This window comes from Fundulus heteroclitus, chromosome 11, assembly GCF_011125445.2.
Source record: "Fundulus heteroclitus isolate FHET01 chromosome 11, MU-UCD_Fhet_4.1, whole genome shotgun sequence".
In the NCBI taxonomy this organism is placed as follows: domain Eukaryota; kingdom Metazoa; phylum Chordata; class Actinopteri; order Cyprinodontiformes; family Fundulidae; genus Fundulus; species Fundulus heteroclitus.
The window spans coordinates 10667016-10686807 of NC_046371.1; the positions used below are offsets into that span (position 1 = coordinate 10667016).

The 19792-nt window shown below is 39.0% G+C and overlaps 1 protein-coding gene across 3 annotated transcripts in view; it reads left to right on the forward strand.

Annotated features, from left to right (window-relative positions):
- larp1 (La ribonucleoprotein 1, translational regulator) overlaps positions 1-19792 on the forward strand; it is a 68379-nt gene that overhangs the window by 37722 nt on the left and 10865 nt on the right. For 2 of the 3 annotated variants that reach the window (XM_036142843.1, XM_036142842.1), the window contains exons 4-11: positions 1665-1736; positions 6419-6569; positions 12478-12612; positions 12724-12870; positions 14805-14967; positions 16005-16149; positions 18864-19038; positions 19407-19573. In XM_036142843.1, coding sequence (XP_035998736.1) covers positions 1665-1736; positions 6419-6569; positions 12478-12612; positions 12724-12870; positions 14805-14967; positions 16005-16149; positions 18864-19038; positions 19407-19573 — 1155 coding nt within the window. The remainder of the gene's footprint in view (positions 1-1664; positions 1737-6418; positions 6570-12477; positions 12613-12723; positions 12871-14804; positions 14968-16004; positions 16150-18863; positions 19039-19406; positions 19574-19792) is intronic. The other variant, XM_036142844.1, reaches the window with a different exon arrangement.

A 19792-nucleotide genomic window follows, 5' to 3' on the forward strand; every position in this document is an offset into this window, starting at 1 on the left:
ACGCGGCCCCAAACTGGGTCAACGATCCCAAAGACGCATCATAACTAAACATTGTGGTTGTGCCCACTTTCAAGCTGAGACAAAGAAAAAAAAAAATTAACGTCTAAACGTGCGCAGTGATCCTTTAATTAAAAAGTTTTTGCAACCTCAAAACATTTTTTTTTATTTTGTCATAAGTAAATGTTTGAGATGATAAAATGTTTAATACCAGACAAAATAAGATGGATAAGTAGCTATAAAATACAGTTTTTAAATCATGACAGAATTTAACTCATTGCACCAAAAACTGGTTTTAAGCTGCTTTAGAAAGACGAACCTGTGTGTGTTCGCTGTTGCTGCATCATACCACCATGCATCAACGTCGTGATCTTTTTATATTTGTGTAGCAGTAGGTCCGATGAGTTGGATTACACGTCCACTCTGTTTCCTTCACCTTCTCTGGACAAAATGCCACAGACCTTCATCTAGACCAGGGGTCCGCACCCTTTTACAATCCAAAGAACCATTTTTTTTTTTCCTCAGACCAGCTAAATAAAACCCGTTCGGAGCCACAAAGACGACTTCCAATTTTTAATTAAACTCTACGGTAGGAAATTTGCTAATTTTTTTGAAGAACTATCGCCCATTTCTATTTTTAGAGTTGAAAGTAAAGAAAAACAAGATATTTGCACCAACAGGATGGAAACATTCTCTTCAGTGGAATGTTAATATTTGTGAAAAGCAGACAGTTTTCAACCAAGTGACAAGAAAAGCAGATCTAAAAAAAAAAAAAGAAATATTGCAGATGTTTATAAGTTTCATTCTGTGGTGAATACTCAATGCAATTATTCCATGAAAACACTCGACTACTAAATCCTGCATGTTTTACAATATAAATGTTTAATAGCATTAGTTGGTGCTTTAGCGTTTTAAGCCAAAGTTGATCTAGACTGTCATGTTTAACACTAAACAGCGGTGTGATTGGCTCTTTGTGTGTCTGCGTTTACATATATAGGGTTACTTGCTTGCTAGAGGAACTCCTGTTTTTTTTTTTTTGATTTTTTTATGCGTATTTCGACCAGTATGAGTTTTAGTTTGAGCAGTTTTTTTTTTCTGAACTTGGCTTCTGCAGTGATGTTACCAGGTAGTTTTTACTGAGCTCATCGTTGCACAGCAGCAAGGAGTGACTCTGTGAACTGTGGTGATCGATTTGCGGTCGGAGCTTCCCTACCATCCTATCAATTTAAGTCCAAATGATCCGCTGTGATCCGGCGTCTGCAAAAGTTTGGGTAGTCTTTTTTTGCTTCTTGAGAGGATTTGGCGTTTGTTTTGTTTTGTGTTTGTTACCCTGGGGGGGGATCTTAAGCCGTTATGTTGGGCAGATGCTTCTCATTTTCAACAGCTTGCGCAACACTGACGTGGCATTCTCGTTGTGTTTGATGTCAACAAGAGGAACCATAATGCCTCCATGCTACAGGGGCAGAGCTGCGTAACACAGGAGAGCCTTAAGGGTCGACGGTTGTGTAAATTTACGCTGACCCGTAGTAGAGAGAGTGTGTCGGTTATAAGAGCAGCAGGAGGGTTGCTGGTAGCTTGCAGCTGAACATGTGATGACATTTCCTGCATACAGTGTGTGTGTGCTCATCATGATCCTGTCTAAACTGCTCTTCCCTCCTTGTGTTCAGATGGAGGTAGTGGGACAGACCGTGTCCTGCCCGCCGCCTCTCAGGCAGGTCAGAGACTCGTGGAGAATCACTGTAAGTTCAACCTGCAGCCTGCCAGCCTGTCGACTAATCAGTCTCTGTGTCTAATCCTGAGACCGAGTAGAAAAATAATAAACCACAAAGCAGCAAAAGAAGTCAGTTTTTATCTGATTTTTCAGCTTAAGCATAGAATCGGCTTCCCTTTTTTCTGCACTGAAATATTTACCTTACCGCTTTGGCACATGGAGTTGGACGCTTATTGCGCAACGCTTTTTTTCTCTGCAGACCAGCTAAAGCACATGTTGAACTAACTAAAAAAAAAAAATCAATTCAGCGAACCCTTGTTGGCAGGGCACTGAACCTAATAAACTGGCAGGTAATATTTAAGGTGTGTTTTAGTCCAAAACTGTACATTTAACATGTACAGGACGTCAAATTTATTCATGAACTCATTTAAATGTCTCAAAGGTTTTGTGAGATGCTTAGAGGTCTTCTGCCTGGATTTTGCCCACATGGGAGAAGTAAAAGTGGATAAAAAGACCACTTTCATACAGATAAAATTTTAGAAAGCAATTCAGTCTTTCTTTTGGAGGATTTGGATTTGGAAACCTTTTAAAATCTAGATTTTCAAGGACTCAAACTCAACTGCCAACCTCCATGACTCGCATGTCAGCTTTTAAAGATTAGAAATTGTGCCGTTTAAAGGGCATATATCATTTCATAACTTTAATTTTCTGGGGTTTTATTTGGGTTTCACTGTATTTGAATTCTCTACCATGTTTAATGTCGGGGAGGAGGAGGGGGGGGGGGGTAGAGGAGTGTGGTAAAATGGCCACCAGTGACAAAAGTACTAATAGCAATGTCCTCAGTTCCAATGTGAGTTTTTAAGGCAAAGATTCAAAGGGCAATTTTTTTCCATTGAGGAGCTTTTTTTTTGACAGCAGCCACTTTATAAATCAGCAAGCTGCTCAGAAAGCCCTCTGTAATACGCTGAGTCTGCCTGTAATTCCCAGTGTTGAATGATTATTTGTGGCCTAAATAATTGTTTAAAACAAACTCTAAACATTCTGACAGCGAATGGAAGCAGCTGGAAGTCCTAATCTTTTTTTTCCCACATAGTTTGTCTGAAACTTTTCATAGTTTCAGACAAACATGCTCACAAACAACACCCATGGTTATCTGGCTGCTGACTCATTGTTAGTGCTGTCAGCCGCAGAGAACCGAGTGATTAATTTATCTTTTAATACTTTCTCTGGCTGTAAAATAAACTTTCTCTTAAAGGCAACGAGGAGTGTGAGATAAGGAATACGTTTATTTGCACAAACTGTCTTAGAAAACAAAGATTGGTTTTATGGATGTACAAGGAAAGATGAAAATGGGACCAAATGGCTATCAGCAGTTTACGGCATTCCTGCATAAATCTAAGATACATCTTTAAAACTGATAAAATACATTTACCTTATTTTTCGGATTATAAATCGCGTCAGTCAAAAAAATGCAAAGAGGGAAAAAACAAGTCGCCCAAGGCTATACACCTTTTAAATAAAAAAATAATTTCACAATTTCACAGACTAAAAACTTACATTTAATCTGGTATGGCAACTTATTCAATTGCACAGCTGCATCCACAAATGGCTGAATAATATGAAACATACCTGGGAGGATGAGTTGGTTATATTAGCATAAGAAGCCACAAACTCCAACCCGGAAAGTTCCCATTAGAGCATTTCGGTCTAATTATGCTGAAATTAGACCGTGAACGTAACAGTGCTATATGCTAAGCTAACAGTACGACACGGATGTTTGAGAGCAACATAAAACTAATGTGCATCAGCGAAGTTGTAAACCACCCAGGCAACAGAGCTGTAAGCTAGCGCTAGCTGTTATTAGCTTCACGAACAGCCCAGTAACGGGGTTCTGTCTTGGTCTGTTTTCTTTGAGCTACACCACGCAACGCTCCACTGCAGAAACCAGCCTGAAACAGCGAAAACACATACAATCATGTTCAGTCTCTGTTGTCTATAAGTAATTTTTTTGTAATACATTTTTAAGTGGTACAGGAGCAGCTTATAATTTTCACCAGCCTAGAGCGCCCTCTTGTGGCTATAGATGGTAATGTTTACTACTTGGTTCATGTTTGTCAATATGAATTACCATTTAAAACTGATATATTAGTCGCACCTCAATATAAGTCACAGGATTAGCCAAACTATGAAAAAAAGTGACTTATAGTCCGAAAAATACGGTACTCTAAACATTTGAAATCTGTTTTTATATTTATGGCAGAAACCGTGAACAAATAGTCTGAAACCAGAATATTTAATCATTTCTTGGCAGGTATTATATGCAGCCTCATTTCCGTTTAGTATGTAAAGTGATAAAGGTTAAGCAATTAAATTAAAAGGCCAAGGCTGTCATTACATATTAGCTCAACAATCTAAGCACGGCAAGCAAAAACGATAGCAAAGGGCAAGAATAAGATGCACAAAGGAGTGCGAAAGTCCAATAATGTCGCTTTCTGCTTCTTTGCTGTTAAATCTAAGAGTTTCTAAAGTTATTGCTTCGTCCTGATGTGTTACAGACTGTGGGATGAGTGGGACCTCTATCACAAGCTACCCTGCATGTTGGCTGTGATCTTTTGATTATGGTGTTTTTATATGATTGGAGAAGTTGTGGACCCGTTCCTTGAAGAGCTGCACGAAAACTGAGACTATTGCTGCGCATGAGTTGTATGCAAACCTTTTTGGACCGAGTTTTTACTGTGTGTGTGTTGCTGATGGCTCGACTGAGGCTGAGTGCTGCTGGATTTGAATGAAAGTGTGTATCGGCTCACAGAGATAACCAGTATTTCATGAAATACCCTGCACCCGTTTCTTTTTTCCCTCTGTGTTAGCTCAGGCCGCGGAGGACTGTAGTGTTGGACTGATGTAGTCAAATGTTCAGACAGCTGAACAAAAGAGGACTGAAAAGTCTTAAACCACATGCAAATCCACCTCCGTCCCACTTAGTTTTATGTTGTTTGAAATAAACGTTAAACAATGCAAGTTTAATTAAAGGAAAACAGTTTAATACACTTTGGATACATTTAACTCTACATATTTGGGCTGCATGAAATACAATATTTGCAATTATGTTGAATGCTGCCAAAATGATATGTGTGTCGTGTGGACCTGCAGAGCAGTGAAAGGCCGCCCAACAGGGCAAACTGAAATAAAGTAGCTTTGAAAATATTTTCTTTCAATTGTCTGTACCCGCTTATCAGTGCAGGGTAGCAGGGGGGTGGGGGGGGGCAGCTGCCTATCTACAGTGCACACTTCTGTGGGCGAGAGGCGGACGTGTGGCCAGTCCAACACAAGGCAACGCAGAGACACACGGAACAACCACATGGGCAGCTCAGCGTTATTAATTAAATAAACCAATCTATAAAAAGTTTAAGAGCCTCGGCAGGTTTAGCATCCGTTTTAGTGAACACTGACGTTAAAACTGTATTCCCAGCGACAATCCAGTCCTTTTCCCTCTTGGAATAATTTTTTTTGTGTGCTTTTTTTCCACTGAATCTTGGACCTTTCTTCATTGTTTCGCTGGGAGATGCTAATAGCCGTTAGCTGCTTCCTTGTTTTAACCCCTGCTGCGCATGCGAAGTGAAAAATGAACACGAAAGACTTTATTTGTTAACAAATTGAGCAAAAACAAAGCATAAAACACCAAAATAACAACTAATACGCCAGCAGGACGTGATAATCTTTCATAAAAACTTTGTATGCAACCAGATAAAGCTACTGACGTATAAATAAAAAAAATTCAAACAATGTGGCTTTGCACATTTAAATAAAATGTGGTCATTTTTAACAGCTGACGAGGTGACTATAAAGTTATTTTTTTTTAAGTCATTGCTGTGATGCAAGTCAACATTTCTTAACATCTGCAGTAAATCTGCTGGCGACTCCTCACTGATCGTCTTTACATCAATAAATGCTCAATTTATGTGACTTCAGTAATACACACTGTAGTAGGGATGATGTGCAGTTAGCATTTAATCACCATATGTTTACAAAAACTGCAAAAAAAAGTGTTAAAAACATTTCACCGTGTCCACCCATCTGTTTTCTGTTCCTGCCCAGCTGTCAACTGTTGGCTTCTTCCTCACTGAGTGGCCTTTTAAGCCATGTCTGACCAGAAGTTGGTACTTTAGGACAAAGACAAAGCTGAACTGTCACATATTGGGTTGAATAGAGGCGTACTGGTTGACTAGACTGGGATTTTGTTCTGCTACCAACATTTTACTTTTTTGGGGAACGTCTTTTTGTTTCTGCAGGAATTCAGGCCAGTGGTTTTTTATTTTGTATTTTAGTAGGTTGAATCCTTCTTAAACGCTTGTTTTTTAAACTGCATTGTTTGTTGTGGCGACTGAACTTTGGATTGCGTTTTTTCCTGCACCACCTGCATGTAAATGAACGGTTGAAACGCACTGGACTGCTGAACTGTTGCTGTGCCACTAAAGCTTGATGGCATTCATCCACGCAGCGCTCCAACTCCGATCACTGTGACCCAGGTGACTTAAGCTGAGATGGTGATGCTTTGTTTGATGGGAGCGCCGCAGACAGGGGGACTGCACACGTGTGCCGTTTGTGCACGGGGGTTTCACTACGGTTAAATTCAAACTGGTTCACTCCAGTGTTTTTGTTTTTTTTAATCTGGAAGTACTAATATGCAAATGCTTATCTGTGTTTTCCAAGGGTCCCAAAAAGCCGACTGCTAAGAAGGAGTCGAAGGAGAAGAGGGAAAGCATCGAGGAGAGCAAGGAAAACCTGAAGGCCAAGTCTGACGACTCGGGAGAGGAGAAGAACGGAGACGACGACTCTCAGAAAAACGGGACGAAGAAAAAAGGTGAATATCGACTGGAAATTCATCGTGGTAGAAAACTAAAATGTTTTAATAATCCATTTTTTTAAAATACACGTCGAAAAATGTTAGATTATTTTTAAATCAGTGTCTGTTGTTCAGGTAGTATATCCAGCAGGTGTCTGACTTGTGGCTGGACAAGTCAAATATTAACTTCAGTCTTTAAGGTTCCTGCAGAGTCTAGAAAATGGAGTTAGATCCCAGGATATTAAACTTTATCCCACTTTTTGGATGCTGAGTTTTCCCTTCTGTCCTTTATTTCTGGTTTCGTTCTCATCTTTATGCCCTCCTCCATTCCCACCTCATTTCCTCTTTCCTTCTCTGTGGCTGTCTAGAGGTGGACCGATTCATCGGCCGGCTGATGTTTAGGGCCGATACTTGAGTTGAACTTTTCCTCTGTATCAGCATCCATTCACCGATCCATTATCTAAACCCACATCTGAGTTCCAGCTGGTGGGAAGACATTGTTGTGCTTGTCTGTTTACATGGAGAATCATGGGAAACAATCACCAATTACTAAACGTACAGCATCTAACTTTATATAAAGTGGTGATCAGTGTTGTTTTTCTCCTCCCACTGAACTAAAGAAGCTCTTTTCTCGCTGTGACATGTTTATTAAGTGCGAGCAAAGCGTTGCTGTGAGAGTCATGATGCAAGGTTTTTTCGGTGTACCTTTCAAATTAAAACTTAAAGCATATTAATATTAGCAGATTCAAACACAATTTTGGGAATTGTTGCCATTTTTATCATGTAAATGGGGAAAGAAAACGCAATATCAGCTTAAAGAATCGGGCCCAAAAAATCGGCAGCACATCTCAGCAATCGGCTAGACTGTCAGAATAATCGCCATCGGCCTTAAAAACCTGAACGGGTCGATCTCTAATCCTTTCCTTCTCTCCTTGTGTATTTCCTATTCTTCCATCCTTCAATACATTTTCTCCTTCCTACGTCTCTTGTCTCGTTCCTTGTCCTTTCATTTCTCTCCCATCTTCCTTTTCTCCTTATGCCCACTATTTCTTCCCCTCTCCTTCTGTTCTTTCTTCCTTCTGTCCCACCTCCCTTTCTTCCTTGTGTCCTTCCTTCTTTAATGAAATTAATGGAAATTAAAATAATTTCTTTACACTGCCCATCCTGTCAGAATATTCTCAACCCTCAAAATGGTTGGAATTTTAAACTAAGTAAAAAAAAATTTATTGAGTAACATATTTGCTGACAAATAATGTAATAAGTGGAATGACACGAGGTAGATGACTAAGAGATAGGTGTGGTTATTTCAAGTTTTTTATTTGGAAGACTGGCATTTCTCAAAGGCTGCTGTTACCACCGGTGCAGAGATGTTGGGGTGGAGTGATGGGATTGGTAATCCAGATTAGCAGATTGTGGAAATAAAAATGGATAAATAAATTAATGGTGTAATCTCCCATGAAGACGTTGGCACAGTTTGAAAGTGTTGGCACTTTAAGGGGAGCTTTATTTAATTTTGTGAGTATCCCTGAGTAAACATTTTTCAGCAGGTTGCTGTTTCTGCTACAAATTAGAGGTTTTAAACTCTGGCAGGAAGCCAGTCTTTTCTGACCTTCACAACATGGCGTCTTTCAGTGTTCAGTGTATTCAGAGACGTGGTAGGCAGTCATGCCCACTTTTCCCTGCTGCCTGACATTAAATCAGACTAAACCTGCCCTGTTTTTGGTCAGTTTGGATTACAAAAGTAGTTAAATACCAACAAATGTAAGTTTTGAGCTGAATGGAGGAAAACCATTGGACAGTTTGCGGTATTTTAAGGCAACGCCTCAAAGCACGCCGCTTCCTTGTGTGACGTAATGGAAACGGATCAAAAGAAATCAGCCAAGATATTGGGAAGACAATTATAGACCTCCACAGGTCTCCTTCAACCTGGGGGACAGTTTCCAGGTTCAACAGAGACACGGGGCAAACACACACACACCGAAGGATAATTTAGACACAACAGTCACATGCAATAAAAAAAAAGATGGGGAATTTCCAGCCATCATTAAGCTAATAAAGCAGACGGGTTCGGTGTCCCAGAGAAGAACGTGTTCGGCTGTGAACTGAGACCCAACCTCAGAACAACAGCAAAAGACGTTGTGAAGACACTGAGGCAGGAGAGATGACTGAGCTGAAAGGCCACTCGGCCAGGAAGAAGCCATTATTCCAAAAGCTGCTAAAGAAGACGGATGAGTCTGAAAATGCTCTCTGGGAGAGAACCCTTCATTTCTGGTGGTCTGATTAAATAATATGGAGCTATTTGGCCGCCGTTCTATTATGTGGAAAAAAGACGCTTGCAGCGGTGAATAGGGCTGGGCGATAAATCGATTTAATCGATTAATTCGAATTTACAATTCTTTAAGATTTCATTTTTGGAAAATCCGGATTTTATTTTGCCAATACACTCATTGGGTTTCCATGAAGAGAACAGCATGTGATGCTGAATATATGTTTAGGCAAATGTATTGTCAAAATATTGTTAAGTGGAAACTTTTATTTACCATAATACGAGGTACTTAATTTACTTATTTACTTTTTTTTTTTAACTTAGTTTGAATTTCCCAAGTGCAGTGAAGCCTGTTCTTAGCTCAATGTGTAATACCACTAGCAGCAAATGTTTTGTTATATTTTCATTGTTTATAATGGCACGGCTGCCATCTTGTTTTACAAGCATGTTTAACAGCTTGTTTTTAGTTGCACTTTGAATTCAGGCCAACTCTCTGACGAAATGCTTGACATAAAAGCAAGGTTTTAAAGTAATTTCTTTAATTTGTTTTTATGAAACAAAAAGGAGGAAAAATCGATTAATTGGATTTGGTATGATAAAATCGGAGATTTATTTTTTAATCCATATTGCCCAACCCTAGCGGTGAAGTACGGTGGTGGCAGCATCATGTTGTGGGGGCGTTTTGCAGCAACAAGGATTGCCCTATTAAATGGATGGCATTGTGAGAAAAGAACATGTAGAAATATTGAAGAAACATTTCAAGATCTCAGTCTGGAGGTTTGAAGGTTGGTATCGAATGGGTCATTTTAGGGGCAATGACCCTAAATATACCAGGAAATTAGTTACAAATTGGCTTTAGGACAACAAAGGCCACGCTTTGGAGTGACCATCACTATAAACCCTGATCTTAATCCCAAAGACAATTTGTGGAAAGGCCTGAGAAGATGTGTGTGAATAAGTTTCCCACCCAACTGGACCCAGGTACCAGTTCTGTTTGGAGGAACGTGCCGAGATTCAAGCAACTATTTTGTTGTAGAAGGAAACTCCAAAAATATTTAACCCGAGACCATTTAACCAGCAACTCTACGTAACTTCTGAATTTGAGAAAGAAGCTAATTCTGACATGAATAAAAATAACTCTGCTAATGCTTGGCCCTAAAACAGGAAGGAAGCCTGTGCAGCTCTCTGCCTCTCAGGGACTTCACTGTTAGCCGGACCTCCAGGGGTCTGGCTTTTCCCCCCACAGTCTCTGTTCTGCCTCATTATTTATTTCTCAACCACCTTTCTTCAGACTGGCCTTTATTCACCCTCTTTATTGTCTGTCACAAGCACACCCTAGCAGGCTTTTACGAGTTGTACACAGCAGTTCGGTGCTGCCCCCTATTGGCCAACACCGGGACTGCCAGAGGTTTTATTGCTGCTCTGCATTCTAAAGTGAAACTTTCAGATTATCCACATCCCTCCACAAAAAGCAGCCGCCCATCCAGCTGACCGAGATGGAAAAAAAGAAGTTTGCATGTGTTTTTTTTTTACTACAGGAAAACCCAGATATCAGAAGTGTTGGTGCTATATTAGCATTAATCTGACACTAATCAGAATGTCCAGTCAGAATTAGATCAGAGTGGGGCACCCAGCTATAAGAGATGACATATTGTCCCGATACTAACTAATTAACCTTTCCTCCTTACATTTAAATGTCACTTTCCTCAATTGAACTTAAAGATAAAATGTTTTGCACATTATTTTATTTGCAGTTACTTATATTAGAATTATCTTTATAATAACTTCCTATAAAGAAATGTCATAAAATGTTCTCTTTATCACCTCGTGTGCTATAAACTTCAGCGTACAGCAGGGGGCAGCAGTGTTTATATCCCTGCTGCTACTAAATAAAATTAGTTTGGCGCCTCAAACATCACTTTTAGGAAAAGAGTTTTATAATCGCCATTTGAAGTTTGTTTTTTATTGGTAAATCAATGCTTCCATCCAAATATTTGCCACCTTCCCGATTTCCTTTTTTTTTTACTATTACGTTTGTCACATTTAAGGGTTTCAGAACATCGAACAAATTTAGAAATTAGTAACAGCCAACACAGGTAAACACAAAATTTAAGGTTTTTATTTTTAAGGGGAAAAACAATCCAAACGTCTAAACGGTCCTGTGTGACAAAGTGATCCCAGAAACACTTATTATTCTTGGTAAAATCGTCCTTCCATCCTGAAAGTAGTTAATAGGAGAGGTGAAAAAATCGATCTGTGTGGGAGCTGCAGGCTTGTAAAACTTAACAAATCCCTGCTATTCGAACCAGAGAGCAACTTCCAATAATCACCTTATCTATTGGTCGTCCCACAGGTCAATCATTCTGATGCGCTCCCGTAACGCCAATGTGTGTTCGTGTTCTTTGTTTCCGCTAGCTGGCTGCACACTCCTAGTGTTTATGTATACAGTTAGCTTAGCGGTTAGCTTAGCAGTTAGCGTAGCGGTTAGCTTAGCAGTTAGCCGTTTATTGTAGCTCCGCTGCTCTCGCTGTAGACTTTGAACATGGCTGAGAGTTGCTATAAGTGAACCGTGTTCATGTTTATGAGAAGAGGAGGAAGGCCTCAGTAGAAAGAAACAAGACCAGAGTGAATTTGGGAGATTTTTATTCACGCGATCCCCCTGAGGACTGGAAGAGCACGTAAGATGGTCATGTGCAGTTATTCCAAAAGGGACTTGGGGAAAAATCGCTGACTGTAGCTTTCAATATAATGAGTTATTTTTTATTTATTTATTTATTTATTTATTTTTTGTTTCTTCATGTTCTACTCCTAACCTGGCCAGCCAGATTGATTTAGCAGTGTAGTTCTTCACATTATCATTCTGGGACTGCTCCATTTCAATCTGTGCGGGGAAATAAGGGAATGTAAGCAGAACTCTCTGAGCTGATTGGGCGAAGCAACGCCTAGTGCCCGCCTACCACAGGTTGGTTTTTGCCAATCAAGGTATCAAATTAAAACGTAAGCAGCATGCGTTATGAGAATCCACAAGAAGGCGAGCTGGTGAAGACATTTCTTTCTGTTCTACTATCAAAAAAGAAATTATGGATTCTGACAAAACAGATGTGACAGCAGCAGCAATGCGTGCGTCCTGTGCTGCCATGTTTGTGTTGGTGTAGCTGTGGACTCAGCCACTCTTGCTTTCGTCGCACCGGTATGTCCCGCCTTAAACCTTAATACTGTAACGTGATTGGCCCAAACCGTTTTTGGTTTGGACACAAACGGTTGAAACCAGGAGCGGTACAAGATGGATTCTTGTGAACACACAAATAACGCAAAGCAACTTTATCCCTCGCAGTCTATTTGAAGGTTTCCTCATGGTTTTTATTTTATGGAGAGAAAAAAACATAAAATTGTGCACTTCTATGGCTCATGACCTCATGGAGCAGGCAATGAAACAGTTTTAACTTTTTAGGAAATTAAAGACGTTTCTGTCCTAAAATGTTTCAGAAAATTTCTTTTTTTTTATCTTTTTGTAAATTTGCCAGTTTACATTCTAGCAATTGACTAAAAAATTGGTTTGAATTTTTATTTTTTATTTTTAAGAAGGAAAAGAAAAGTGCTGTAAGCCTGGATTCTAAGTTCTTGACTGACTGCTCTCCCGCTGCATGTCGTCACGAACAGCAAACAAGCAGAAGTGGGTTCCTCTGATGATCGACGTGAAGTCGGAGGGTCCCAGGGAGCGCTCGGCCTCCAGGAACAACAGCAGACAGAACGAACACCCACGCCTGCCCCCCAACGCCAGGAACGACCTGCGAGGTCAGTCTGAGGGAGGGAGGAGATTATTATGTCTCCACCGGGGAAACCTGCGCTTGTAGCGAAGCTTTCTGGGCTTGTGCTGCCGTGGCTGACGTTGTGTTGCTCTGGCAGACTGGCACAGTCAGAAGTACGAGCGGGAGTGGCGCGACGACCACGACGAGGTGTCCAGCGTGAAGAGCGAGGGGGCGCCGTTCCGCGGAGGATTCAGAGGTCGGGGACGCGGACGAGGAAGGGGACGAGGACGAGGCCGTGGCAGAGGTAAGCGTTTCATGTCCTCCTTCCACACACAAAAGTAAGACTTTAAAAACAGCCGGGGCTTGATGATGATCATCATAATCATCTCTGCTTTTCCTGCTGTTGATTGTTATGACAGTCCTTTAATGTCCGCGTTTAGCCAGAGTTTTAAAATCTGCTGGGATGCTGTGGACGTGATGAGCTCCTCATGTCTCTTCTCCGAGTCAACAAATGTGGGGAGAACTGTGAAGTTTCTGATCGCAGCATTTAGGCTGGTTCTTGCTAAAATTGGGTTAAAAGGACAAAATTCCAGTTCTGAGCCGACGTTAGACTGTCGCTGCTTTCAGAAATAAACCTGTTTGTAAACTAATAAGCCTTTTTTTACTTGTTTTAGTCTATAGTTTTTATATCTTCTGTCCCAAATGATCAGATCTTTTGATTTCTTCTTGTTCTTTGTAATCATTACCTATTCAGGTACAGTTTAAATGAGATGCTTGCATAAAATCCATGAAAAGAGACTCTTTGTTTTTTTTACTCTGTCTGACATTAAATGAGCTTAAACCTTTTCTGTTTTAGGTCCGTTAGGATTACCAAAATTTGTTAAAAACCGTCACATTAAGTGTAAGGCTGTCTGGATATGTCGACCAAAAAAACTGTTGGACGTCAATATCTGTTTTCTACAAAATAATATATATGTAGGGCTGGGCGATATGGCTTAACAATAAAATCTCAGATTTTACTTTACCAAATCCGATTAATCGATTTCTTTTTTCCTCCTTTTCTTTTCATAAAAAGAAATAATTTAAAAACTTGCTTTTAAGAGCAGGCTTCACATCACTTGTGTAACTTCAAACTAAGTTTAAAAAAATATTTAAATGAGTAAATAAAATGCCTCGCATTACGGTAAAAAAAAAAGGTTTTCTTTTACACTATTTTGACCATATATTTTCCTAAACATATATTCAGCATTGTGTGCTGATCTCTTCACGGAAGCCCAATGATTAATTTGGAAAAATAAAATCCCGATTTTTTTTTTTTTTTTTTTTTTTTTTTTTTTTTTTTTTTTTTTTTTTCCAAAAATTTATTCTTAAAAAAATGTAAACTCAAATTAATCGATTAAATCGATTTATCGCCCAGCCCTATATATATATGTTTTTGTTTTTACTCTTAAAAGTGTTGCATTTGCAGCGTGTCGCCTCCCCTTAGACCGCAGCAGTCAGGGCCAGATTATCCATAAGGGCCAGTGCCCAGGGGCACCAACAATGGGATGGGGGGGGGGGGGGGCAGGCACCACATGACACATGCTTTAAAAATATATTTTTCATAAATTGTTATATTATTTACTTGAAATTATTGAAAGACCATGCATTATTCGTTTTGTGAACACTGATAATAATAGTAATAATAAATGATAAATAATAAATTATAAATAAATCAAGATGTTTTTGATTTCAACATTTTAAAATGAGATATTTGAATATTGGTCACTGCTCATATGCCTACATGTAGTTGTGTAAGTTAGTAAATAGTAAATTACATTACATAAATCACCTTGATTATGTCTGATGCTTTTGACCGGAGGACAGGGTTAGGGGGGGGGGGGGGGGCTTTGAGGTATAGTGCCCAGGGGCACCACATTGTCTTAATACGGGCCTGCAGCAGTACCAGTCTGTGTTTAACTCTGTCAGGAGCCCGGCCCGTTTTATTGGCTGGCTCGGGCTGCACTGTTATTAGAGAATATGAGGCGATGCTCCTAATAACGATGAATAATCAACGGGAAAACATAAATCCAGTTCCAGTTTCTTACACTTAGAATGGCACTCTGTAGAGAAAAGTTATAATTATGAGCGAAAATTTGAATGAAATGCTATTTCTGCAGCTGCTTCTGTCTGGTTACTGTTATTGGACTTGAATCTGTATATAAAAAAAATATAATCATCTGCTTCTCTCCTTCGCAGGTCACTACGACTACCACTACGGTTACAAGTCGTACGACGCAAAAGACGGATCTTACGGCCAGAAGTTCAGCAACTCTGTCACCTACTACTACGACAACATGAGCAGCAGCGAGCTCTACTCTGTGGACCAGGACCTCCTGAAGGACTACATCAAGAGGCAGATGTAAGCGTGCGCCATAAGGAGCGATGAATGTGACGGGGCAGTTTTCAGAGGGTTTTTTACGGCCGCCGAGCTGCTGTAGAAGTGATGAGCTCCTCATGTCTCTTCTCTGACTGACTTTAGTGGAGAGAGAAGATTACAGCTCTGATCGCAGCCCAAAGCAAAATCCTGGAAACCTCTGCAAATAAAAACGCGCTGCGTTCTTGTGAATTGATCCCTTTTATTATTACATCAGCTGACAGAAGAGCTGAAATCATTAAATCCTTTGATATCAGATGATCCACAATCTGTCCAAATATAACCTTAATGTAGAGTAAAAAACTTTCCAACTAGGGCTGCAACTAACAATTATTTTAATAATCAATTATTCGTTTGATTATTTTTACGATTAATCAATGAATCTGACAAAAATAATTGTATTTCAATTTCTTTTTCCCTATAATAGAACATTTGGACTGAATAAGCACACAAAACAAGTTGCTACTTGTTCTGTTACAATAATATTAGGTGATAAATAATTTGCTTCAAATAAAGAAGTTTATTTTGGCTAGTTTTAGTCAATAATTTAATAGTCAATGTCTATATGAACAGTGATTTTAACAAAACAAGTGAATCTGTAAAACCACTACATGCTACATTACTCCGTCTACATATTGCTAACGCTTTTCATTTTTTATCAATTTGTTGTAGCAGTACTAGTCATTGCGTTTTGTTCAAAAACTTTTCCTGACTTACAAACATCTTTACATGCTGAGGCTGTTCTTGAGATGCTGAAATATTCAGCTTTAGGCCTTGCTTAAGTAAATTAAGTTTTCAAACATTAAACTAAATATAGAGTTTATAAGAGGCCCAAAATAAAACTGCTAATCTGAAATCTATTTTATGAAGTGTTTTAGCCAAAACGTTTGAGGCAATGGCCATCTTTAAACCGCATTTTAGTGTTTTGTTACCATTAAAACCACAAACCTTCTTGTTTCTGGCTCTTTCCCATAATAAGTCAGCTATGCAGATGACTACATGTTGTCTCCTGCCTCCCTCAGAGAGTACTACTTCAGCCTGGACAACCTGGAGCGGGACTTTTTCCTGCGGAGGAAGATGGATCAGGAAGGCTTCCTGCCGGTCGGACTCATCGCCAGTTTCCACCGAGTTCAGGCCCTCACTACAGACGTCAACCTTATTCTAGAGGTGAACACGCAAACACTATCACATTTGCACATTGTCAGTAATTAACTTGTGAAACTGTCAAAAACAATGTTAACCAAACTAATTTAAAAAAGCATTTTTCGGATTAATTAATAAAAAACAATAATATAGGCCCTGTATGGGGCTATATTAGCTTTCAAGTGTAGCTTTTATGCAGCAATTGAGTTTAGGGTGAAAAAATACTGAGATAATTAAATTTTTTTTTTTTTTGAATATCTACTTTAAAATATAGATTTAGTGTGACAAAGTAGGACCGGGGACACTTGGCAGTACTTCTTGCACATGATCACTTTCTGTTTAATTGCACATCAGCACAGGTATTTGTTTCTCTTTGGTGATTTAAACGCAACAAGATCTGAGATAAAAAAGATTTAGATGGTTTCTTTGGTTCAAATTAAAACTTCAATGTATTTTGGGGGGATTTTATGTGATAAAATAGTACCTCAAGCTTTGAGTTTCTTATGAGAAAAGGTCAAAACTTTTAAAGCAGCACTGTTTAACTTTTAGCCACTAGGGGCGCTATACTTGTGACTTCCAGGTTTAGCGCCCCTATTGGCCACTAGCAACACTGCAATGTTGCAAAATTAATCAGCTTTCCTCTGTGTTTTGGACTCTGATAGCAGACCAATTTGGAGCGGTAGAATGAGTCACAGAGTTACTTGGAAAGACGGGGACACATCCACTCCTCTAGATTAAATCCTACATCAGAGAACCAGAAATGTGTCTGATCGGGTGTCTCGTCTGTTTTGTGGTGACGGCAGTCTGAGCTCAGACTAACCGATCCAACCTTCTCAAGTTACATAGGCGACTTTTTGAGAAGGGCAGCCCGCACAGAGCTTCAATACGTGTTGACCTGAAAAATCATTTAATGTATCTGAAATTAAGCTAACACTTGGGTCAAAACGTACATAGTGATGCTTGAGGTGATGAATCCTCAGAATCTTCCCCATTATTTTAAAATGCAGTTTGATTTTTACGACATCGCCACCTAGTGGCACATCTTTATTATTTCAGACCCTTGTTAATAACTTCCTCTGAGGGTGACACAGTCAGGAACACAGGCTGTTTAAAAATATTCATTTTGATGCTCCAGGGTTTTTTTTATTTGATGGCACTATGAAAGAAAATGAGGTTAGGGGATGACATGCAGTAAAGGTCCACAGGCCTGGACTAAGACCAAGGAACATGGGCTGCATGTCTTGGCACCATAAATATAGTAATTTACAGACTTTAACAAATATATTTTAAGTTCAGAATTTAGGATCAGATAGTCTTCCTCCGTAAAATGCAGTTGGGGAGGCTGCACACAATTAGTACAGGAGCCACATGTGGCCCCCGGGCCAGACTTTGGACACGCCTGGTTTAGAGGCGCTACTGTAAAGGAAGAGAAAGCAGTTTAAGACGCAGTTTAAGTGTTTAATGCCGTCATCAGAAGGAAGTGCACCTTTTCTTTCTTTTTTTCTCCTGGTTTTTCTTTTGTTTTATTATGCTTTTCATTTCACTTTCTTTTACTTTTTCTTTTTTTCCATTTTGTTTTACTTTCTTATTTGCTTTTGTTTTTCTTTCGCTTTCTTTTTTCTTTCGCTTTCTTTTTTTTCTTTGTATTTTTTTTCTTTCCATTATTTGGATTCTATTCATTATACTGTGTAAAGGTATTGAGTCATCCCTTATTTTCAGTGCCTTTCAAAAAAAAAAAAATTTTGCAAACCCTTTTTAATTTATTTTTTACTCTGCTGCTATTTTTTTCTTTAGAAAACAATTGGGTTAAACGCTGATTTAACAGATTATTCCCCGTTTTTTAAGCTGAATTTAGCAGAAACGACAAATATATCTGCTTCTAAATCTGAGTGCTTGTGGACTCCTGGATTTTCTTTTGTTTTATTATGGTTTTTATTTCACTTTCTTTTACTTTTTCTTTTTTCTTTCCATGTCTTTCACTTTTTCTTTTTTCTTTCCATTTTCTTTTACTTATTTGCTTTTGTTCTTTCGCTTTCTTTTTTTTCTTTGTCTTTTTTTCTTTCCATTATTTGGATTTTATTCATTATACTGTGTAAAGGTATTGAGACATCCCCTTATTTTTATACAAATCCATATTAATTTATTTTTTACTCTGCTGCTATTTTTTTCTTTAGAAAACATTTGGGTTTATTCCTCGTTTTTTTTTTTTTTTTTTCATTATTTTAGCTGAATTTAGCAGAAACAACAAAGATATCTGCATCTAAAGTGCTTGTGGACTCCTGTTTTTTCTTTTGTTTTATTATGGTTTTTATTTCACTTTCTTTTACTTTTTTCTTTTCTCTTTCCATTTCTTTCACTTTTTCTTTTTTCTTTCCATTTTCTTTTACTTATTTGCTTTTTTTTTCTTTGTCTTTTTTTCTTTCCATTATTTGGATGTTATTCATTATACTGTGTAAAGGTATTTAGACATCCCCTTATTTTTAGTGCCTTTCAAGGTTTTTTTTTTTTTTTCTTTTTATACAAACCCTTTTTAATTTATTTTTTTACTCTGCTGCTATTTTTTTCTTTAAAAACATTTGGGTTAAACGCTGATTTAACAATGTAGATTATTCCCCGTTTTTTTTTTTTTTTTTTAGCTGAATTTAGCAGAAACAACAAAGATATCTGCATCTAAATCTTGTGCTTGTGGACTTCCTTTAGCACTCAGGCTAAGCGGCTGGTTTTGTGTTTGACGGCAGGCTTTGAAGGACAGCAAAGAAGTGGAAGTGATCGACATGAAGATCCGCCGGAAGGAGGATCCCGAGAAGTGGCCTCTTCCCGGCCTGATGATGCCCAACCACACGCACACGGACTTCTCCCAGCTCATCAACTGTCCCGAGTTCGTTCCCAGGCAGCTGACCGAGGAGCTCAGAGGTGAAATTAATCTGCCTCTTTGGTTTCTCCTGTTTTAGTCAGAAAAATTAAGTTTTCTTCATGTCTTCCGGGTCTGACCTGCCAAATCAAATTTAGTCTTTTTTTTTCCCCCTAAGCACAAACTAAAACAAATGCTAAAAGGGTGTATGCATCAAACCATCATCTTTAATTTTATTAAACTAAAACAAAAATGCATGAAAGTGCATGCTGTTGGTTGCTGCGTTTATGGCCTGAGAACAGTCGGATTTCTCGGTTTTGATGCGTTTTATTGAATTGGGATTTTCTGTATGTGACGGACGATGATCGGTTCTCTGCTTTTTGGAGATTTAGAACGTAAACTTGACTGGATGTGTGTGTGTCTGCCGCAGGATCCTCCAGATCCTCCACACCAGTGCAGCAGCAGACCAAGACTGAAGCCGACATGTCCAACCTCAAGACGATGCCAAAGGGCCTCTCCGCCAGTCTACCCGACCTGGACTCTGAGTCCTGGATCGAGGTGAAGAAGAGGCCCCGAGCTTCACCCGCCAGACCAAAGGTTGGGAAAACTCATAAGCTCCATGGACGTGTCCGCTCACTTCATCTCATTACGTCTAGTTCTGTTTTAAACACACACTGATTTATTTATTAAAGGTAAAAACTCAAACTGTAGGTTTAAGCTCAATATGAGAAGTTTTTGCATGTCTTATTATTTTTTTTTCATTGTTTTTGCGCTTCAGAAGACATAAAATTAGGTGTTAGTTTTTCCATTTCTGCA